This window comes from Cyclopterus lumpus, chromosome 8 (genome assembly GCF_009769545.1).
Source record: "Cyclopterus lumpus isolate fCycLum1 chromosome 8, fCycLum1.pri, whole genome shotgun sequence".
Classification (NCBI taxonomy): Eukaryota; Metazoa; Chordata; class Actinopteri; order Perciformes; family Cyclopteridae; genus Cyclopterus; species Cyclopterus lumpus.
In genome coordinates this window covers 21,182,918-21,207,354 of record NC_046973.1, presented here as the reverse complement: position 1 = coordinate 21,207,354, position 24,437 = coordinate 21,182,918, and the positions used below count along the sequence as shown (strand labels likewise).

The following is a 24,437-nucleotide window of genomic DNA, read 5'->3' as shown; positions in this document are numbered from 1 at the left end:
AAGTGACATGAACATCAGCTCATTTCTTGTGTTGATTACTATGATGTATTATTATTATTATTATCATCCTGTGTAGCAGTCTCGTTTCATTCCTCTTGGTTTTTAGAAGTGTGGCTGAGTGAATGACATCTACCGTCTCCTCATGGGAATAGCACCTGCTTTGAAACCACACACACACACACACACACACACACACACCTGTCAGGTAAAACGCAGCATCCTCTGGGACGCGCGTACGCCACAGGCTTGTGCTGACGGGTGTCATGCTGTCGACTTTGTGTTTGCAATCCTTCAATAAAGTCACCGCCGCTTAAATATCGCAGGTAACCTTGAGCATCTCTGGAACTGGTGCTCCAGTACTGAGGTCAACACAGCTGCTATAATCAGAGAAGTGTCCCTTGGCTGGTTTCTGGGTCACTCCTCAGCCCTCTGAGAGGCCCCATCTACATGAGCAACAGAGGAAGGCAGAGAGCGAGGGTGGGAGAGAGAGAGGGAGGTATTTATAGAAAAATGGGGCTTCGCAGCACCTTTTCTTGCAAAGACCCATTTCAGGACCAAGTGAGCGTGTCCCAGTTTTCTGATCCTCGCTCAGCCATCCGGTTCGGGCTTAGGCTGGACCGCCTCACCCACGATGGAGCGCCTGACTTTGAGACGCTCTGCCCCGGCCTCCCTCTCCTCAGCTGCAGACCACCGGTTCTCTGATTGAGAACCGAGGGAGGCATTGGCCCCGATAACCTACAGATGTGACCTTTTAGGTCCACTTGATTTGCCTAGCTGGGAAGAGGGCTTTTGGAGGCAGTGAGCTCCGCTTAGTAGCAGTACAAAGGTGTCAGAGGGCCCCCTTTGGCTGCATCAACCTCCAGGCCGGGGGTGAAGGGAACGCTGGCTGGAACGTGCCCTGCCGCAAGCCGGGCGAGGATGAGGCGCTTCCTGAGCAGAAAGGGCCGCTTCTCCCTGCGCCAGAGCAAGTCTGGGACCCGGAGTGCCTCCAAAGATTTCTGTAAGTCTCTTTCTCTGAATAGTAGTTTTTACGTGATGTTCCTGAACGGTTTCATCTGCTGGAGGTGAGAAAGAGAAGAGCTGAAGCTGTGAAACTGGGTTGCAGGATGCCGAGAATACGACAGAAAGAAGTCCTGACGAGCCTCTGAGTGCCGTTTGTGTTCTGGGGAGAAAAGATTCTGATCCAGAGCTCCATGTCAGTGATTTCCCAATCTATTTCAGATCAATAATCAGCTGCAGCTTGATGCTGACACCACATTCTGTGGATTTGATGTTTTATTCACTGTGAATGTTTTGTGCTCCAGCGAGATCTCATTTGTCTTTTTGATTCTGCATTGAAGCAGATCAGACATTTCTTTACAAAGTCTTCTTCAGACTTATTTTCAAACTTATTTTGCATTACTATTTTGTTACTTTTCTTACTTCCCGTCTCTAATTGAGTCTTTCTGTCACCCTTTCCTCCGTTTTTAATGATCAGAGGCAGAAAAGATGGAGACAGAGCGGTTTTGTGCTGGTGGTTTGATGGATGGCTCTCTGTGTATCTGCAGTTTATTAATGTATCTTACATAATTGTGCTCTGTTATATTTTCCAATGTCAAAGTTTCCCTTTAATCGTTGCACCTTGGAGACATTTTGTCATGCTGAGACTCAATTTAGCTCCTTAATGGGACTGGCTGTGCTTGACTTGAGGCTAAAAATGTTCCATCAAATTACATATATTCAGGTATTTATATCTTATATGGTGAAGTTTCTAATGTTTCCATTCTAACTAAGTAGCCCCGTAATACAAATGTGAAAAATGCAAAGGACAAGAGGGCGGGGCTAAACTAAATAATAACTAAACAAAATTAAACAGAAATATCCACAAGCACAAATGTTGTGTACATTTTCATTTTGTGCCCACAATATCGTATCATATAAAATGGGCCGAGCAGTCCCTGTAATATCGCCTGTCTTTGACATCTCTAGATGAGTAAAGTGAGCCTGTGGGGACAGTAGAATGAGGCCAGTGACCAGCAGTTCATGTGGACTAGATACCAACAGGCAGAAATAACCCCCTTGACTCTATTCTTTCCTTTTACTGTAATTCAACGTACATAAAACAAATGTCTCTTCTAAAAGTGCTTTTTGACTTGACTCCTGTGTCTTCTATGTGTGGCTTCATTAGGTAGACTCGTGTTCCCTGAGATGCCCTATTTATACCAACAGTCTGCTTGACCTCCATTTTACAGCTCACTACCTGCTTGTTTGTATGAGCAGCTCGTACCCGATTAGCAATGTTCCTATCGCTAATGTAACAAACATCTCCTCCAAGCAGAAAAACAAACCTATTGGAGTCCAAGCCTTTTCCAAAATTCACCTTCTGTCCGTCCTCCAGACCTCGGCCTCCCAGCCACCAATCAGAACTGGCCCGAGGCGTTTGGCTTCCGACTGGGTGGCACTGGGCCCAGCTACATCCTGTCCGTGGTGGAGGCCAGTAGTGCCTACCTGGCTGGCCTGCAGCCCGGGGACCAGGTGGTGGACATCGAGGGCCAGGATGTGACCAACCTCAGCACACCAGCACTGGTCGCTCTGGCTCAGACACTCAAGACGGTGCCACCCAGCATCGGAGTGGTGTCACGGATTGAGCAAGTGAGACGACACCCAGTGCTCCGTATTTAGTGGTTGTTGTTGTTGTTGGTGGAGAAACAAACATGACATTCAGATGAAAACAGGAATGAGATGGCATCCATGTTTTTCCCCTCCTCAGATTGACGTCGCTCCCGGCCCGGATGGCCGTTTTGGCTTCACCATCGTTGGAGACAGCCCTCTGATGGTGGAGGACTGCATGCCCAACGGGCCGGCCGGTCGCAATGGCGTCAAGGCCGGGGACTACGTCATGGAGGTCAACGGCATCCCAGTGAAGCATCACGAAACAGCAGCAGCCATGATCAAAGCGGCTCAGGGGCGGCCTCTGCGGCTGGGCGTGCTCAGCATGGCCCGGCGGCCGAAGCGGCTGAGCAGCAGCATGCGGGTGTTGTCGCAGAGCGGGGACAGCATCAGGGACGGCCGCGCCCACAAGGCCATGGAGTTCAATAAGAAAGTGGGTCGGAGAGAGGGGTTGGTCATGTTGTGGTCAGGTGCATTTGTATTTAGTGTTTAATGTCCATGCATCTATTTACCCATCAGGTGGAGGAAGTGCTCGGGGAGGAGCCAGATGTGAAGGAACAGCTGTTCGAGGTGCTCAAGCTGTACGCTGCTGAGCGGGATGTGGACAGTCTGGCTGAGGCCCTGCCCGACATCTTGATCACAGAGGAGCATCAACAGCTGATCGACAGTGTCAGGTATCAGTTGTTGACCGACATGCCGATGTGTCCCCTCCCCCCCCGCATTAAAACCGACTTCTCTGCAGATAAAAATCTGATTCACAGCAACAAAGTGCTGCTGCATACAGAAGGTGGCTTTGCATCGTGTTTCAGTTTCGGTCCCTGTCATCAATATTTTAATCTGCTGTTTCAACTCTAAACTCTCAAAGGGTATACATTATTTGTTTTTTTAAATTTAGCGTTGCTTTTTAGTTCAGCTCGTGGGGAGGTAACTGCGATGTTTAGGGGATGCTAGTGTTTCTACATTGTTAAATAGGCTGCGCCTCTGTACATTCTGGGACTTGAGCAACTACGAAAGTGTAAAACATTAACAAAACATAGGAGCACAGTTTATTAACAGCCCAGAAAACAAGCTGCGCATCCCAGTGAATCTTTTTTGAAAAGCAGAAAAACTAAATCATCCATAATTTATTCCATCTAGTGGCTCGTGGAAATGAATATTCAACCAGGCGAACTGAAACCACCACGCAGATAATGTCCTCACGTTTCTAATTGTTTGTCATAATGATCATTTTTGGGACTATTCTACCGTGTAAAGGAGGAGCAGACTTTAGGGAGCACCACTCCTTACTTGTTGTATGAAACCAATCGTTTTACGAACCCCTCATCAGGAGCTCAATAACCTCCCTGATGTCCAGCACTGATTGCTGCCCTTGGGTGCTTGAATGGTTCCGGTTCCCCTCTCAGGTACAATATACAAGACTATTGTTAGAAAACCACAGAAAATTGCATTTCTTCCTCATCAGCATTGATCTGAAAATCAAAACCCAAACACAATACCTCTGCATTTCCTTTCCTCAGTACGTCCTCTCACTTTGATTTCCTCCCTGTTGTGTCTTTCGTTCCCATTTCTCCTCGTCAGCCGTGAACACTCTTTGAAACACCGCATTTCTTTGTGTGGCTCGCATCACGGGACGCTCTTGATTCCCTCCTCAGCCAGTTTGCTGCTGCTGGTTGAGATGTGCACATATAGCCACACAGAAAGCATGCAGATGCTTAGTGCCCGCTGCACTGTTTCTCTCACACACACACGCATGCAGTCGCTGCACTGACCGTCTATGTGGGAAGAAATGATGAATTGCTGCCTCAGGTGAGTACTTAGAAATACTTTGGCATTGGACATTTGCAGATTTTGAAGCATGTAACTGGTCATCAAGTTTATACGTAATGATTGATTGATCATGAAGTAAGCTGCAGTGCCTTTTAAGCGTTCTCTGATATCAGTCTTGTACAAATCAATTAGCGTGGATTCCCTTCTAATGACTCATTTTTGGGGAGTAATTCGTTCTCCTGTCCATCCATCTCAGTTTCCTCCGACACAGCTCTGTCACGGCTTTGGTGGCACAGAAAGCTGCCTGTGAAAATGCTTTGCAATGTTTCCTTTTTAGCAGAGAACCTATTAATTATGCATGATCTGTATCCATAGAGGACTAACTGTCACCTCTAGCCAGTGAGAGGAGTAAGCCTCTCTTTAGGTTAGGTGTACTTCAGATAGCTGTCGGTACCCATCGTTTCATGTTGGTGTGTCAAGACCAGGTGCACTGTAATCTTGACATGCTTCATATGTAAAGTTCATCGTCCCTCCCTCTGCCTGTTGTCATTATTGTTGCTGTTTTGTGCGACAATATGTCCGTGAATGCCAATTAGGCTGTGAAAATCCTTCTGTGGAAAGGGATACAACACATGTTTTTGTATATTCCATGTTTGGAATAGCGCTTCTATCTGGTGGACATGTTTCTGTTGTAGGAGCCTGAGGGAGTTTAGCTTCCAGGTGGTCCATGAGACAGGCCTCCGGGTGGTGGTGCTGTTAATGGCTGACAATGAAATGTCTCAGACACCTGGGGAAGAAATGTAATGTTGGAGTTCTCTGCTCTTGGGGAATGTAGCTATGAATGACATTTGGTACAGATATCTATGGCGCTCAAAGGACGAATGAATGAATTTGATGATTTCTTGGCCTTTTCTCGCCACCGTGAGGTCGACATTTGTGACTTTCAGATTGCCGTGAACTTTGGTCCACATTCATCACGTCACCTCCAAGATTAGGGATAATAAATGGTGATCCCTAAACTTTTCCTCAGGTTGAAATGACTATGACTAAATACCTCATGGCATTCCCATCAGCTTCACCTGTACTATCTGTTTAGTGCTAATTAGCATATCTTAGCATGCTAACACAATGAAAAATACAGCGTTAGAGCGAACCAGAATATGTTGACATTGATTGTCTGTTTCCTCTATTCCAATTATCCGGTGGCCTTAAAGCTTAAGCTCTGGTGTGTCTGCATCTCCCTCTTTTATTCATTCTCTGTCTCCGCCTCCTTCTCTCTGCCCATCTGTCAGTCTCGCTCCCTCAATCACTGTCACTTCCTGTGACAGCCACACTCGCATAGGAAAGAATGTCCACCCGCTTCAGTCCGATAATCAGGGGTTGTGTGTCAAAGGATGTGAGGTGTGCTCAACACTCATTGCCCTGTAAAAGTTGACCAGCTGGGCTCAGTCTGCCTCGGCCCCCTCGCCGATTCGCCTCCCACTCCCACAGGATGCATTCTATTTTTAAGCAGCCTACTTCTTTTAATAAATTCTCTCCTAGGTTTCCAGTGTTGATTTAAACGGCTCTGAAACTCAGGGGTTAGCGACTGCTTGAACACTTCAAAGATATGCAAAATATTACGCGTGATTATGAGTGTCATTGGAGTCAATACTGGAACATCGAGTCGCTCTTTTGTTCATGCTGTCCTGTTGTGTTATGGTAATTGATTGTAGTCATAGTGAACTGAAGGCCTTTGTCTCACACTCGATCTGCATAAAGATATGAACGTATTAGACGGATGCTTCTCAACCCAGTGCAGCGTTTTCTTTTGTTTGCATTAATATCTGAAGAGCAGAGCGTTGCTGTCGTTTTACTAATGTTTTAAGAATCAGTCAAGTTGTTTTGGGCTGTAAATGGATAGATGTTGTCATAGATGTGGCACAGACATGACAACGTTTCTGTGCACGCACACACACACACACACACACACACACACACACACACACTGTGCTGACCTGCCTATGTAATTCCACCGGGGCTCTCCTCTCTTCTCCACTTCGCTCAGCTCTCCCTCCTCACTTACTCCTTTGTTCATCTCATTCTTTCCTTCCTCCTCCTCTGAGGGAAAAGGACATTTGTCACTCACCGGCTCTGACTGCACAATGCTGGACGACTCGGTGACGAGGACTATCCTCTGACCTCCCCGTGGTGACCTGACTTGGCCCTGGGCACAAAGGAGTGATGATGCTACCTGAGGATGCTTTGGAAGAGTGGAGGGATGTGAACCACAGCCACTCACAGTTTGCTCTCGCTCTCTCTCTTTCTTCCTCTGGCTGCTTTTCGAGACCCAGGACACCTTCCTGTTGTCATCCTTCTCTTCTTTCCCCTTTGTCCGGGAGAGTTTGTTTCTTCAGACTAGATGAGGACTCACCGAGATAGAGGAGAAGCATTTGCATTGCGTAACTGAGCACAGGTGCTTCCTCAAAGCCCCGAAGAGCCATGGGAAGGGAGAGGAGCCTCTCCAGACACTGTCGGTATGGCACTTTTACTTTGATCTCAGCGGCGCTCGCTGTGCTGACGTGGATCTGAAGTATTGTTGTGTGTTTGTTCTCAAGTTTGTTTTGGTGATTATTTTACACTTTTTGTTGGCATATATGAAACTGTTTTGTCCTTCCAGCATGTGAAACATGAGAAAACTGCAAGATTCTTGTAAAAGTAAAAGTTTTACATATAGAGTCAAGTTTTATATATTCAAATAACTACTGTTTTTCTTAATGTTGCTTTCTGTGGGTTTTTAATTTAACTGTGTGTTTACAGTTATGTCCTGTCATTGCAAATGAATAACTGGCTCAGCTGTGAAATTAGCTGATCAGAAGTGGGTCTGATAATAATGGTTCTTGCAATGAGTTTTCCAGCTGATTACAATTGTCATTCATCCCTCTGTGTCCTTGATCCAGCCCTCCTTCAGGCCTAATTATAGAGTCCTGGCGCCCTCCTTATAATTGAGGGCATCCCAAAGCCTAAATCCAACTTCAACAGAGGAAAGCTGTAAAGTTTCTGTTGATTTAGAAGATGTGACAAATGAAATATTCTTTGACTGAGGTCTTAAGACGACGAAGAGGTGTTGGAGGTGATACAGTTAAATCAATAGAGCCAGGCCTTGTGACATAAATACATAATAAATGCCCCCATTCTGTTGCCATTTGTCTGAGCACATGTGACGTATGAGTGTACTTTGGGCAGGTTCGGTGGCCTACATCGCCTGTAAGCACATCCTTGCCTGCTTCATTCCCAATAGTAACATGACCCTGGCCTAGAAATATCTCTCGTTCTCCATTTTCTCTCTTTCTTTGTTTCCAACTTTGTCATATTCCATTTTTTCTTCCATTCTTCATATATCAACTCATCACTTTCGACCTTTTCACCAACGTATGTCTCTTTCTTTCTTCGTCACTCCCTCTTTATGGGCTAATTCTACCAATTGCAGTACCGATGTATGTTGTTGTGTTATGTCTCTAACTCAAGTTGTTGTAGTACACAAAACTGACCCTTGCGGTTTTCTGATATTGCAGACGAGCACATTTCAGTTGGACATCTTGCTGCCAGTGATCATTCTTTCAAGATGAGCCTTCATGTTTAGTTGTTCAACCTGGCATCACAGCCACATGTTTCCACAATACTCTGAGTGTACTGGGATGACCAAGATCATCCATGAGAGATATGATGGTATATCATCATCATTATTGTGGTTATAAGGCAAAGATGGGTTCAAGTTGTAGATGGGGACAAAAGGGGACCCATGATTGATCCCTGTGGAGCACCATAGATTCACCTTTGAGGAGTCCAAGTCACTTTTCCAGTTTTCCTGGTGATTGTGCTTTTTACTTTTTTATGCACAATTGATTGCATTATTTGACATTTGTTCTGTGATATAGCCTGTTGTTGTTGTTGTCGTCGGTGTTGTTGTTGTTATAGTTATAAAGCTGTAGTAGCACATATGGGTTAACTCACAAGAAAGCGTATTCACTAGAAGGCACACACAAACTCAAACTCAGGGATCAGCAGTTAACTCCGGATTCCTAGTGTGTGTGTGTGTGTGTGTGTGTGTGTGTGTGTGTGTGTGTGTGTGACTCCAAAAGCTATCAGACCAAGAGACATTGTGGATGGGACAAACTGAACTGTTGCTGAAGTGTTATTCATTTAATGCTGCAAAATACAGCCATAAATAAGATGTGTGTCACACTAAAGTTGCACAAAAGACTCTCTGGACTGATTTATACTTTTTATGCTTGAATGTAGCTGATTCATTTAATTATCTTTATGTATGACACACATGGACTGTTAGTTGGGTGTAGTTTAACTTGGATGTTCAGCTTGTTATTGTCAGATTGTGGTCTGTGTAAAAACTCCCCAGAGGGTAAACATCTCTTGGCTTCCCTCAACTTTGGGTTGTAAGATGTTGGAAAGAATCAGCTCAGCTTACGCAAAACTTTGAATTCCGACCTAGTACTTTCTGTATGTTTTTTTTAATCCTTGCAAAAGGACTGTGCGGCTTTGAAAACCAAACTGTACCACTGAGCCTTGTTCTCAAAAGTAGCATTGTGCTCTGTGTCTGCTTGCACATTGGAGCTGGTTTCTCCTCAGTGGAAGTTCCCTGGAGATTCATGATGAGTCGAGAGCGGTAGAGAAAGGCTTGTGTTGAGGATGGAGGCAGCATAGGCGGGGGGGATGCACAGTAGAAAAGGTACAAATGAGGTGTGTGTACATGGGTGTGAGGCAGAGGTTTGACTGTGTATGCAGAGCCATTCAATTAAAGAGAAAGAAAAAAAGATGCCCTTTATATACAGGTACATTGCAGCCTAAAACATATTTCACAACATTGGCAATGATTCTTCCATATCTGGGTCGTTTCTGTTGTTATGTATCTTTCCTGTTTCCAGATAATTGGCCTAATATAACAGGGGGGTTATTAGGAGGAGACATTTAAAGCAAAACAAAAGATCAGTGCTAAATGTCAGTGATTTCTGCTTTCTGTACATAAAGCCGCAGCAACGTGTCTCAGACAGCTTCAATATAAGCCTGATTGGACCAGTTTGATGCCAACACTACAATCTTCATTTTATTGCCTGGACAGTTTATTTTCTAATGCGGCAAACAACAGGAATGTGCACTACGCTCACAAACCCACCCTGGAACACCCTAAATCTCACAACCTGATATCTCAGAGTATCCGAGGATGGGCTTTTTAAAAAAAAGAGAATAACTGCATAAGGCGTCGATTATGGGAGTGGAAAATAACACCGATGGGGGGGAGAGGAGCACTTTCTCACTTTGAGCTTCCTCCTTTTCACATAATAGCAGAGAGCCGTCACTGGTTTTGAACACTCTTACCTGCAGCTGCTGATGTGACAGCACCAGACAACGCTCATCTTTTATCTCTTTCATCCTCTCACACATACATACGCCCACAAAAACACACAAACGCTATTGGACCAATCCCTTCTACCTACTTCGGCCCTCCCATGAGACGACATGCACTGAACTATTTTTGAACCAATTAAGTGGATCCTGCAGCTGGAACAATATGTAGTCGGAACAAGAACCCCTCTTTTGTTTCTCGGATACTTTGGACGATGGATGCTGTGAGAGATCAGGATGAATCATTTTAGATTGTGTGTGGTTTGGGGCTGAAATGCGTCTCTGATAGGATTTTGTTGGCTGTGAAGATTTTCAGTAAAGCCTGTTTCTGAGTTTGTGTCTGTGATCCCATAATGTTCGCCAGGATCTTCATTCCCAAGAAGCACCGGGAGCGTTTCGACGAGGTTGTTTCCCAGAGCCTGATGAGCCGGCTCAAAGGGCGGAGCTTTAGTGACCCTAGCCGCAACCAGCTTCGCCGCAGCCGGAGTGAGGATCACCCCGAACGCCTTCTGGTGTCCACCCGCGCCAGTTCAGTGCCACGCACCCACGCAGAGGAAGGCGTGGCCCCCCCCGCCCGCGGCATGCGCAAGACCACCTCCCTCATAGCTGGTCACTCCAGTGGCACCACCACCAACTGCAGGTCTGCATCGAGTGTCATGTTGCACATTTGTATTCGACGGTATTTTCTTTGCTCATCCTGTCGTCTATTTTTAGTTTCTGTGTTTTGACCTTTTATCAGCAGGAGTCTCATCATCATCATCATCATCATCATCATCATCACACAGTGCAATGTCATTTTAGATTTCAAACAAAACATGTTTTCCTAAAATAGCATCTCCTCTGTCCTCACGTCATGTGTATTAAGAGCCTTCTGAGATGAAGCCATCGGGAACATAAACCTGTTGAGTCCTCTTGCTCTCTTCTTCTGCTGGGACATTGTTTCTTGTCTTCATGATTTGATGACATCGGGTTTAAAATATGGTACACAACACAAGTACTACAAGTACTTTGGTTTTTCATGGCGCATGGGAATTTAAAGCAGTCTGCTCAATATGGAAATCTGCAGTTGGACTCCAGATTAAACTGCATTCTTTGTCTCAGATAAGTCTTTGAACAGATCACAGCCCCGGCTCTGAGCTATTGGGATTGATGGTTCACACTTATTCGAGCACAGTTTGTGTCATATTTATTAAGTCTAGCACGGTTTCTACTATACGGTAGCCCATGCATTATTTAATTGCAGGACAATTATTATTGTTACTTTAAACATTTTATATTAGTATATGAGTATTTTCTTTGATTCATGCAGCCTCTGTTTATTCCTTAATTAATCAGAGCTCAAATGTGTCTCTTTAGGACAGTGAGGGTGTGTAAGGGTAACGCCAGTTTCGGCTTCACTCTAAGGGGCCATGCTCCAGTGTGGATTGACTCTGTCATCCCTGGTAAGTAACATAATTTGTGTGTATTTAGCTCACTATGAGTATTTGTGTGTATGTGTACATTATCAAGCTGTTGTCCTATATATCAATACTTTAGCAGTTTCTTTCTTTCTAAAGCTTTCAAAAGCAAATGTAATGAAGAAATGATCAAATCCGACATCTCGTACTCATGTTCTGTTCTGCAGGAAGCCCGGCAGACAAGGCCGGTCTGAAACCAGGAGACCGCATCCTGTTTCTCAACGGACTGGACATGAGGTTGAGCTCTCACACGCAATTATTAAGAAAAGATCATGCCGTTTCTAAATCTAGTTTAATAGAAATTTTTTATATTTATGGGTAAATATGGTTGTATATTTCGCTGTTAGAGATATTTAGTTGTTTGTAGAGCTCACATAGTTGTTAAATTGAGTGGACATCTCATTTTTGAAAGATTTGGTAGACCAATTACGTGAAAAGACAAACAATGATAGAGAAGCTCCCCTGAGAATGTAAAACGTTCTTTATATTACAGTATATGTCATCTGCAGAATACAAAAGGCTTTTAATATAAATGCATAACTAATTGAAATTGTGGGATTGACACTTCTTTCTAAAGTTACTGCAGTGTGTGTGCTCATGTGTTTCCATGCGCTACCGTGTGTCTACCTGTAGGACGTCCTCCCATGAGAAGGTGGTGTCCATGCTCCAGGGCAGTGGCGCCATGCCCACTCTGGTAGTGGAGGATGGTCCGCCTACCTTCACCCTGGCAGAGCAGGACCTGGCGGGGGGCGGCGTTCCCACAGAGTGTGCCCGCTCCCCTGTGCTCAGCTCCCTGCAGTGGGTGGCAGAGATTCTTCCACCCAGTATCCGGGTTCAGGGCCGCACCTTCGGGCAGCAGCTGGAACACCTACTGACCGTCCAGGAGAAGTACACCATCTGCAAGGCTCTGGAGAACTTCTTCCAGCACAGGTGAGCAAAGGCTAAGGGGGAGTGGGATGAGATGGAGGGTGTCAGAGGATGGATGTAAAGTGATGTGCAAAAAAAGGAGGAAGGTAGAAGGACTAAAAGTATTGAGAGGAATAACTGAACATGTTTATATTGTTGTACTATAGTGTTTTTGTATTAAACCATAATGTGCATATAGGTTACAGTGAAAAGTGCATTCTATAGGTATACATACATTAAAATAAGGTGGTTAAGCGTCACAATTTAACACAGGAATCAAGAAACAAAATGGGCTTCTATCAGAAATTCTTAATTATGTTTATACATTTATGATAGTCACAAAACGGGTACTCCAGCGGTTTAGTATTTGAGTTTGGGGACTTACAGATTTTTCAAAGAGGCCAAGATATCATACTTTTGAATTGTCTGATTTGCTAATTAGCTGCTAATTACTGGATCTACAGCCCTCATTTCCCATAATGCATCACTTCAATGGAACCTCCCTTTGTAAGGAAGGCTTTCTGTTAAAAGCTTTTAGTCTTTATGCCTAAAGAAAGATAACCTTCAGCCACGGACGACACAACGTAGTAACACGGATGAGTAAACTTCTTTTATGAAACAAGTTTGCGACTAGAACGACCGTTTCCATGAGCTCAACTTCTGACCTCTGATTGGAAAGCCTGGCGATCTCTGTCACCTTGCCTGTGTTTCCATGGCAACAGGAATGTTGACACTCTGATCGTGGATGTGTTCCCGGTGCTGGATACTCCAGCCAAACAGGTGATCTGGCAGTTTGTTTACCAGCTGCTGACGTACGAGGAGCAGGAGCACTGCCAGAGCAAGATCTCACGCTTTCTTGGATTCAAAGCGCCAGGTGTGTGCGCGACGTTCAATTAGTTTTTGTGTGTGGCTCAGTAAAGTGCAATCAACTCGGACGCTTCATCCACCCTTGCCTCTTCCTCTGCATTGCCAATATGTGTGTGTGTTCCAGTTCCACCACCACCGCCACCTCCACCTCCTGTGGAGCCCGAGGTTGCCTCCGAGCCCCATCGACGTAGCAGCTCCATGAGGGTGACGGGGACCACGTACAGGAGCAGTGGGAGGGGACGGAGCTCTGATGACCTGGTCATTGGCACACACATGGGCATGGGTACAGAAATTCATTATCGTTATCATCGATAGCAACAGTAACGCCATGTAGATTTATTATGTGCGCCACCCTGGATTCATTTCACCACCTTGGCTTTTATGTTCAGCGTTAACATTAAAACCCAGTCATGTTAAATCCTAGTGAGATGTTTGCTTTTTGTGGAAAGGGTGGCTCACACTAGTTAAGTTCATACTATTTTAAGATTTTATATACTGAGTAATGGTTAAAAATATTCCTATGTTGTCAAAATCCCTTGGTCGGTGCCCCACAATTAGCCTGATAGCTGTCAGCCCATATCAGCCCAAGCCCACATCTTAAAACCTGGCCCCCATATGTGGGCGAGAGCTAACTCGGTTACCTGGTCGTCATAGGCCTGCGTGTAGAGACGGTGCTGGAGACGGGTATGAGGTTGGCTCCAGGAGAGAGGCAGTCAGGAGATGGGACCTCCCTCCCCGAGACTCCGAACAACCTCACCGATGTACGTAGCAAAGTCCTATACAGTAAATATCAACGCTCACCATTCACTTCATCGTGAGGGCTACTCTTACTCTGTTTTCTTTGTACATTCCCACCATACAAGCTGTCGGCAGTGTACGCTGAACTGGAGAACATGTATTCAAGCAAGAGGTCCAAGTCTCTGAAGAGTCGTCCTCCTCCCACCCCCGAGAGTTACCTGGAACTGGAGCCTCCCTCGCGCACAGCCTCCCCCACAATACATGCTAACACAGGTAGCTTAAAGTAAACTCTTGGAATTATATTTAACTGACTGTAAACACACATTACCTTGCGGATCTGTTGTGTGCAGAAGTACTGTTTGTGTTTTTGATGTCAGAGAAGGAGGATAACCAAATATCCAAAGTAGCAAACCCATATCTCATTCAACTGAATATCCTTGAATTCTGCATTGAAAGAATATGTGTGACTTTTGTACATATATATACAGAATAGAGGAATCTGGAAACAACTCACTGCTTTCAATCTGTTCTCAGCCTGGGTGTTGTAATTAGTGAACGTTTGTTAGATTATGACTCGTGTAGGAAAGGTCAGAGCTGACATCACACACTTAGCGCATTATTTAGAACTTTAACGAGTTGCCACCTTTGACTTGATTTAGTCTAACCATGGGATATGGATGCAGAGCTCACATATGAGGGAGAGATAGGAATGCCCTCATATTAAATCTTCTCAGGTTGCAGGCATGTTAGGTGGAAGGAAGGCTCTTTAAGTTAAGTCTAATATAGTCCAGAAACACTGCATACAGTAAGGAGGTGATGGTGGAAGTGGAACCAGAAAACACACATTTAAAGACTCCCTTCGATCAAAACAAATAACTTCTCTGAGACATTTTCAGTTTGAACTTTTTGTGCAGAACCTTTTTACATTGTTCATTGTAGAGGAAAAGCCTCTTCTTATATACACACAATAACAATATACTTTGTAAAATCTATTTAATTGCTTCTTTGAAATCGAATGGGCCAGTGGGGGATTGGGGGATTGTTTACATTTTATCTAGAAGGGAAATTCGTAGATATTTTTGTGGGGTTATTGTAGATTTAGTTGGAAAATAACAAGATTTAACAGCTTATGTAAAAGTTCAGGGTGAGAAGACCCAACCCAACTTTACCTTATTATTATTATTATTATTATTAATAATAAAAAATCTGACAGTAGAGGCATTGCACCTAACATGATGCTTCAGAGATTTAGTTGTCATTTTATAACAGTGTATGTCTCTTCCCTAATATCAGGTAGCCGAATAGGCCCCCCACTCTCTACATGCTGGCCAGAGCCCCTCCCCAGCCCCCCCCAATCCCAGTTCTATTCATCAGGGCTGACGAGCCAGACCAGTGGGGAATCCAACCCCTACATCAGCCTGGACAGTCCCCCTCCATCCCCCCCAGAGCCCCCTGACTACCCGTCCACTCCCCCCGGCGTCCGCAGCAACAAGCGGCGTTACACCTTCTCCAAACCACCTCGCTCAGAAGACACGGATCGCTTTCTGGACGCACTGAGCGAGCAGCTGGGGCAGAGGGTGGCCATCATCGATGACTTTCTGACTCCGGAGAACGACTATGAGGAGGTAAAGTCACAGTTATTAATGAATATGAAGTATCCTCATTATGAAGACACATTTTTAAAGAATTAGCTAACAATTTGACTATTGATTTTTATTTTAGTAATCATGTTGTCGGATGTCAGTCTAACAATCTGAATCATTAACACATTACAGATTATGTAATTACTAAGACAGAAAAGCCTCACAGTCTTTTGAACATGATTGAATATGTTGTTTTATTTGGTGTAGAAGGAAAAAGACAAATATTACAAATCTTTTGAAGTCCTAAAGGGTCCTCTATATAATATTCTTGTGAAAATACCCATGTTGACATAGTTTCTGGTGATAGCGGGTTCACTCTGCCCGGTCAACTGACTCCCTCCGGTATGTAGGCCCAATGTGAAATAGGACAGACCCCTTGACACACATACAGAACGGGTACAGAACATACTGTCCTGTAAGATAAGGCAAAGTGAAACTTAAGATTAAGAGTAAAACTAGGTTGTGAGAAAAATCTTTTGCAAAAATAAACTTGCAGTGTAAACGGACTCACTTACCACAAAGTTCTTTCCTTGTATAGTTTGTTTCTATTAAGTATCACTTTGACCTCAAAGAATCATCTAAAACAACACAATCTTTAATCCAAATGTGAACAACAAGCAGAGTTTATTTGGATGACCATATGTATGTGTACCAAAATAATGTCACAAGGGCTAATGAAGTGTCATTGGTGTTAATGCCAGGATGTTGTGCAGATGGGCTTCCCTGATGAGGAGGATGAGGATAATGATGAGGAGTTGGTGGTGGACGAAGATGAAAATGGAGGATTTGTGGCTCCAGAGCTCAGCAGTCCGAGTGATGTTCAAAGCAGCAGTGGAGAGGAGAATGCCTCCTCCCTCACCTACTCCTCCTCCTCCGACCACATCCCTCCACCCCCGATGACCCCTCCGCCACCCCCTCCTGTTCAGTTCAATGACCCGACTCTTCCACCTCCACCTCCACCTCCACCTCCACCTCCAGCACCTGCACAGACTCAGTCTCAGCCCCAGCAACAGCTTAGCTACACCCCTGAACATTCTCCAAGAGCATATGTGCCCATCCGCCGCAAATCTGGGCCTCCTCCCCCACCCCCGCCCCGCAATAATCCACCCCGTAAACGGCACTCCTTACATAAAGTGCTGCCCACAAGAGAGGACCTTCAGGTCCATGCTAACATACAAGAGCTAAAAGCCTTCCAAGAGCAACAAGTCTACCGGGAAAGACAAGCCTATGTAGAGCAACAACAAGCACACAAGGAGAGGCAGGTGTATGAGGAGCAGAAAGCCTATGAAGAACAACAACTGTTCCAAGAGCAGCAGGCTTACCAGGAACAACAGGCCTTTCAGGAGAAACTCTTCAAGGAGAGACAGGCTTACGAAGAGCAGAAGGCGTATGAGGAGCAAAAAGCTTTTGAAGAGCAACAAATGTACCAGGAGCAACAAGCTTACCAAGAAAGGCAAGCATATGAACAGCGCCAAGCTTACCAAGAACTAAAAGCATTTGAACAGCGTCAAGCCTACAAGGAGCAAAAAGCACTTGAGGAGCTACAAGCCTACCAGGAGCAAAAAGCACTTGAGGAGCGTCAAGCCTACCAGGAGCAAAAAGCACTTGAGGAGCGTCAAGCCTACCAGGAGCAAAAAGCTTATGAAGAGCGGAAAGCATATGAGGAGCGCCAGGCCTACGAGGAGCAACAGATTTACCAGAGCCACCACTCGATGCCTAACCAGCCAACACAGCAGAAAGCTCACTCACCTCTGCCTTCCCAACAACTCCATCAGTCCTTACCCCCACTCCCCTCTCCAGACTCCTCCCATCCCCACGCTAACCATCCGCTGTATATAATGCGTCAAGCACAGCAGCAACAGGCCCACCAGAGTCATCACCACCGACGTCTGTCCCGTTCAGCCCCACCTCCACACCAGGCATCGCCCCAACCAACAGCCCACCCAAGCCAACAAGGTAAATACGCTGAGGGCATCTACCAAAGCCATCAAGGCATGATACCCCAGGCCCACCATTCCTCTGCGGAGGTGCTTCACCAGATGCACCAAGCCCCAGCCCATCACGCTTCTACCGAGATGCTCCATCAGTTGCAACAATCCCAGGCCCACCATTCATCTGCTGAGGTGCTCCAGCAGATACAACAATCCCATGCCCTCTTCTCGTCATCGGAAATGCTCCACCAAATGCACAAGACCGAGGCCCATCATTCCTCAACAGAGGTTCTGCACCAAGGTCATCAGATGCAGCAAATGCAGCCCCACCACTCCTCGACCGAAGTTCTCCATCAAGCGCATCAGATGCATCGGGCACAGCCACACCATTCATCTACTGAGCTGCTCCATCAAATGCACCAACCCCAAGCCCACCACTCCTCGACAGAGCTTCTCCATCAAGCCCACCAGATGCACCAAACCAAGCCCCACCACTCCTCTACAGAGCTTCTGCATGAAGCCCAGCAGGAGCCTGCCTCCCTCCCTTTTCAGCTAAACCGGGACAGCCACTCCCATCAGAGTCGGAAAAGTCTTAAAGGTCATCATCAGACCCAAGTGTCACCGCAAGGGAGACACCAAGAACAGCAGATCCACCAAACCCATCACCCCCAGCCCACCAAACCCTCTCCCCAAAGACCCCACTCTACCCAGCAGACCCACCACCACTCCAGCACACCTCAGATCCACCACATCCACCACATGACCCCACTACCACCTCCGAAGGACTACCAACACCAGATTCATGTAATCCACCCTCCCCAGCAACCCCACAGGCCTCAGCCTCTTCTTTCCACATTTCAGCCGCTCCAGCCGCACCAGCCCAACCTCTCCTCTTTTCAGCCTCTGTCCAAACACCACCAATCCCAGCACCAAGTCCAGCCCTCCCCCCAAGCCACCCGCTCGCAGTCCCAACCCTCACACCATCTGCTGCAGCAGCAACACCAGCCCCAAACCCAGTCCCACCATAAGCAATCCCATGGCCAGCCCCAGTCCCTCCCACACTCGTTGTCTGACCCTTCAGAGCATCTGGAGCCCCCTCCGCCTCCACCCTTGCCCCCACCCTGCTCACCTCCACCCTTGCCCAGGCCTTCGCTCTCTAGGATGGACTCCAACCACATGAGTGTGAAGAGGTTACGCTGGGAGCAGGTGGAAGACTCCGAGGGGACTATCTGGGGACAGGTGAGCTGTGTGGGGTTAGGACTTGGGGAGCTGATGTCTCATGTTTAGAAATACAAATGAAAAATGATCTAACAGTCATGAAATTGTAATTTACATAGCATCGTTTTTGCATGTCTTTGGTAGTTGGGAGAAAATTCTGACTATGACAAACTGCATGACATGGTGAAGTATCTGGATCTGGAGCTGCACTTTGGGACACAGAAGAGCTCCTGTGAGTACAAGTGGCTCTATGCATATCTGCAGTGCTTTAAATGGAGGCACTGCAGAAGATCACAAGATGATATTAAAGCGTCTTCATCAGTAAGCCCCACTCATGTGCTACAAATATCTGAATCAGAATGACAACATGCACCATTATTTCTTAGCAGCACATCATTATCAAGTTCCTGGATCTCTGCATCCTTGGGGTGTGATTATTTCGGCATTACATCTGCAATATTTCACCGCTGAATTCTGTTTGGCTGACCTAAAAAACAACACCACAAGAATACCCAGCTTTTAAAAATAAATAAATCTTTTCCTGTAATTGTAGGATGTAAGTTTGTTATTCTGCACTTGTACTCCTTGTAATTTGCTCCAAACACGTTGTAAGACGTTCACAAAATCTTTATTCCCATTCATCTCTCTGTACCTTCATAATCTGGACTTTCACCAACACTGATCCCTCTCAGTGCCGGCACCGGAGCCGTCCCCGCCAGACATTTTCAAAAAGAAAGATGTGATTGAAATCCTCTCCCATAAGAAGGCCTACAATGCCTGTAAGTATAAGATGGTGTATTATTGCGTATTTCCAGAGTCATGCACTCATGTATGGTTCAGAATTAGGAATTCAAAATCTCTGTTTAATATGACGATTCATCTGTAAATGTATTTTATGCGGTCTTTTTAATTGTGTGCTTTTATTTTGCTGTTTTTATTTCTGGATAATGTGTACTGGTAATGATCTGCACTTAAAAAGCGCTACAATTCTTCTTCTTGTCTTCCTTTCAACATGAAGCCATCCTGATAGCCCACTTAAAGCTGTCTCCAGGGGAGCTGCGCCAGGTGCTGATGAACATGGTCACCGATAGGCTGGAGCCGGCCCACCTCAAACAGCTACTGCTGTATGCCCCTGATGCAGAAGAGGTCAAACAGTATGAAGGTTACACACAGGACCCCGGCAAGCTCAGTGAGCCAGACCAGTTCGTGTTGCAGGTATAGTCCAGCCAGGGTTTGGACGGGTGGGTTTGACGGTGTCTCACGTTGTCCATATGCTGTTGTTGTGGTCATCACCACTCACTTCTTGGCTTGTTGTGCGTGTTGTCCATCAGTTGTTGTCAGTTCCAGAGTACAAGACCCGCCTGCAGTGCCTCCTCTTCAAGTGCTCTCTCCAGGAGAAGACGGAGGAGTTGAGGGGAGCGTACGACAGTCTCTATCAGGCTTCCATGGAGCTGAAGACGAGCAAGAAGCTCGCTAAGATACTGGAGGTAGCCTGCTGTTCAGCTAAATACCTAAAAATAATTAAAAAGAACACTTTGTTGATAGTTTAATGCAATCCTGCTTAAAGCAGCTTAAAGCCTGTGTGATTCTGAGAAGCTCAAACAGCCTCCCAGCTACGTTTTAATCAGACAAACAAAACAGTACGTTGAAGTATTTTCATTTCTTTTTTCTTATGCGATTTTTGACTAGAATAAAAATATATGGAAAAGTAATTAATATGAGTTCATATGTCAAAAATGTGTTGCAATTGAAATAAACTGTAATAAACATTTGTTTAGTCACATTTCTGCTTGCTCCGTTCTGTCTCTCAACAGTTTGTGTTGGCGATGGGGAACTACTTGAATAACAGCCAGCCTAAAACTAACAAGACCACAGGCTTTAAGATCAACTTCCTCACAGAGGTACTTCATACATATTTAAACCAGGTGACCAAATCCTGTGTTCTGTTCATGCGGTTGATCTCTTCATTGTGTCCTCTGCAGTTGAGCACAACTAAAACAGTGGACGGGAAGTCGACATTTCTACATATTCTGGTCAAGTCGTTATGTCACCACTTTCCTGACGTGTTAGATTTTTCCAAAGATTTAACTACGGTTCCTCTTGCAGTCAAAGGTAGATCCATTTTGTTTTGCTCCAAAGGGATTTACTGAGCACGTGCTCAAGGTTGCTGCTTATTGTTGTGTTTTCCTATATTTTCTGTCTCCAGTAAACCTGAGGACTATCGCCTCCGACCTGAACGACCTTCATGCAGCCATCCAGGACATTCGCTCAGCCTGCCAGAAGATGCCTGCGGCTGCTGAGGACCGCTTCGCTGTCGTCATGAGTGTATCCTTTAGAGGTGTGGAGCCCTGATGAAGAGTGAACTAGATATAGTAGAAAAGATGATGAAACGCTTGTTCCCCTTTACTCCAGTGTGTGTAGAACTTTCTGGAAAACAGTCATCCAGCAGTCCAGTCTCTGGAGTCCCTGCAACAGAGAGCTATGGAGGAATTCACCAAAACGGCCTCTTACTTTGGGGAAGACGGCAATGCCACGAACACGGAGGCCTTCTTTGGTATCTTTGCTGAGTTCATGCACAAATTTGAGGTGAGCAAGACCGATTCAGGTATTCATTTATTAAAATAATGCCTGCTGTCCCACCTCTACAGGCTATATGCATGTTACTGAGTTCCTTCTCAGCCTTCCACCAAACAATAAAACATAAAGTTTCAGGTTGCAGATAAACGCCTCTTATGAGTCTCATAGTGTCTTTTATTATACACAATACAATACATATAGTTATATACAACATATTATACGATATGACTAAAAAGACAGAGGCAGAAGCATAACGCATATATAATGTATGCCTATCCTACATTCTTATCAATTATCAAGAAAATATAGATTTAATTTACACTTGTAACCCATAGAAAATAACTTTATAAACAATCCGTTTGAAAAACAACAAAAAAGACACATTCTTACATTCATGCTAGCATTGTTCCATAATTTAACCCCAACAATACAAACGTGTTTTAGCTTTTTGTACAGTAAACTTACCAACATCTCTCCAATCATATGTACACTCGTGTATCTGAACATTGTTTGCATTAATTTAATTTTTATAACTTGTACACATTGCTGTTTATTTTTCAAATAGCTTTTTCAGCCAAGAGTGAGCTTCTCCCATACTTCCCAATGTTCTCAATAATTGGCTGTGGTCTATAAAGTGTCAAAAGCCTTCTGGAGATCAAAGTAAATACCAACAGAATACTCTTTGTTTTCAATGCTTTTGTTATTCCTTCCACCTCCAATAATGCATAGGTAGTAGTTCTGTTTTTCCTAAATCCTGATGTTCTCTCAATAATTCATGTTGACTTATGAAGAGATCCAATTAAGTCCAAGTTATTCTACTCAATGTTTTGCTTCCCTGCAATGTGTTCAGTAATGAGCACCGCGTGAATTCCCTCAAAGACGAAGAGAAAAGTCGGCCAGGCTGTGGCACTAACGATGAGCTGCATGCAGTAGATCATTAAGTTGACACACAGTCCCCCCCCCCCCCCCCCCCCCCCCCCCACCCCCACCCCCTCGGGAGGCCAGATCTGAAATGTTTTTAATTCACAGCAATATGAGCACAATGTTCAGAGCAGTTCACAGTTTTCACGAACACAAATAGTTTTCCATGCGGCCTCAATGAACTCTTTCGAGGTCAGATTTACTCATTCGTAGATTTTGGAAATTTCACGACTCCTAATTATCTATTAAAATACCTAGACCTAAGAGGCCCAAAAGTGTATATATAAATGAATCATAACTAAAGACACACGCAACATAACAGCATATTCCACAAAAGCTTAACAAAATAAATCCAAATCCAAATAATAATAAGGTTTATGTTGTTTCTTTACCAAAGAGAGCTCTCAGTGATCAGCAAGCTGCAGAAAATCAGAAGAGCCCCAGAAGTCCACGAATGGCCTCCCCACTGGCCTGGTAACACACACACACGCACACGCACACACACTCTCACACACACACACACACACACACACACACACACACACACACACACACACACACACACACACACACACACACACACGCGCGCATATGGGAATGACGACATAGTTCATACACACACACACATCGCAGACACATACACATATTCTGTATTTACATACACACCTCTTAATGCACATTTTTGGGCAAAGAAATTGATTTGATGTATTCATGTGTTTTTGGTCAAATTAAGGTGTTGACATGGATGATATAGCTTTATACCAGTTTATAGTAAATACTGGATATCCTTCCAAAGCGAAACAGAGTTTTTGTTGGTCTAAAACTTACAGAAAACAACTTTATTTGACCGTCAGCATATCTCTTCTATTTAAAAGACCTCACATCCTGTAGTTGAAGATTTCTTTCTCTAAGCCCGAGTGTATGTGTGCTTTTACAATTCTACAGTGAACTCTTTGTTATATATCCACGATTAAGACATGTATTTACAAGAATCAATTGTATCCTGAAATAGATATTTAATTAATATACATTCACATTCTCTTGGCAGATAGTTTCCATGTTCTGTATTTTTGTAAGCCGCCCAGCACACTGAATGTAACATAAGTTCTTAAGTTTATTTCCTCAAGTAAATATTCAACTGTTTGTACCTTTTGCCTCCCTGTCACTGGATTTCCTCTTTTCTAATTCCAACTTCAAGTGTTATTAACATGTATGAGACATTTATACATTTGATCTGGTCTGCAGTCTTTAACACACCAAGGATAGATGGTAGAAGTGGGATTATGTGGAGCTAACAGCAATATGTGAGTGTTTAACTGTGTTGGATATTATACTACATTTTATTATTCTATATCAAACTTTAACATAAATATATTGTGTTTGTATTGTACAGAATGAGAGTGGATTTAAAGTAAACTCAGATGCTACAGTATATGAAGCACGATGTTACTTTCATGTGCTACTCAAATATTTATTTCATTGATTGTGTCAATATGGAACAACCATAAAGTCATTAAGTATAGTGTAGCAAATACAGCATTTTACATACATACAGTTAATAAAACAGCTTCTGAGATCCTACAAGAGTTATGCTCCGTATAACATACATGTATTCTTAAATGGTAAAGCAAATTATTATGATAACAATGTGTGCAGCTAGTACAAGCTTTGTTAAAAGTTGTTTTTTTCTGCATAAATTACAGAATCTCTAAAGCATTATCGTCCATTTAAGGCCTATAAAGTGTTATGTCTTTATTTTGTATTGTATCCTAACAATGCTGAAAACTACAAAGAATGGAATAAAATCTACTTTTGCCTGGATGTCTTAGTTTTTAAGATTTTCTTTAATGAAAAAACTATGAAAATCGTATAGAGAAATCATACCGTATGCACAAGTAAGTGTGTTTATTGCCAGGACAATAAATACGATTAAGACTGGAATCACAACACTCACTGCATGTTCTGCAACACGTTCTCTGTCCTGCATGGCAACGTCTCAGGTGAGCTCTGTAGTGAGACGAGCCTTCACACTAACACACACAAATCAAACATTCTACGTATTTATATCCCGATATCATAGCACGCATTTAACGCCCTAATTAAAACTCCTTTAGCTATCATTTTGATCTTGCAGCAGCCTTTTATTGCTCCGTTTAGAAAATGAATCATTTACATTTCGACTAAACCTTGTCACACACATGAAGATGGAGTTTGATCTTTTGACGTGGAAAGAAAACACTTTTGTAACAAGCACAAGATCCGTGGGTTCATCCTCATGGAGTTTGTGACAACTGGGCTCAAGGAAACACTGGATGACATCGTACTGAAAGGTGAGTTTATTTTCCCGATAACACTCTCCGATA

General features: G+C 44.3%; 1 protein-coding gene across 1 annotated transcript; it reads left to right on the top strand.

Annotated features, from left to right (window-relative positions):
• The first annotated feature begins 918 nt into the window (after positions 1 to 918).
• Positions 919 to 22,582, top strand: grid2ipa (glutamate receptor, ionotropic, delta 2 (Grid2) interacting protein, a). The gene is made up of 24 exons (XM_034540197.1): positions 919 to 1,004; positions 2,337 to 2,631; positions 2,750 to 3,082; positions 3,169 to 3,323; positions 10,181 to 10,456; positions 11,173 to 11,258; positions 11,441 to 11,510; positions 11,907 to 12,203; positions 12,902 to 13,053; positions 13,171 to 13,329; positions 13,701 to 13,807; positions 13,910 to 14,057; positions 15,159 to 15,409; positions 16,129 to 16,593; positions 17,113 to 18,597; positions 18,721 to 18,808; positions 19,269 to 19,355; positions 19,595 to 19,791; positions 19,908 to 20,063; positions 20,391 to 20,477; positions 20,559 to 20,688; positions 20,783 to 20,901; positions 20,998 to 21,162; positions 22,472 to 22,582. Exons 1-24 carry the CDS (start codon positions 919 to 921, stop codon positions 22,550 to 22,552), a joined length of 5,475 nt encoding a protein of 1,824 aa, XP_034396088.1. The 3' UTR covers positions 22,553 to 22,582.
• The last annotated feature ends 1,855 nt before the right edge of the window (positions 22,583 to 24,437 follow it).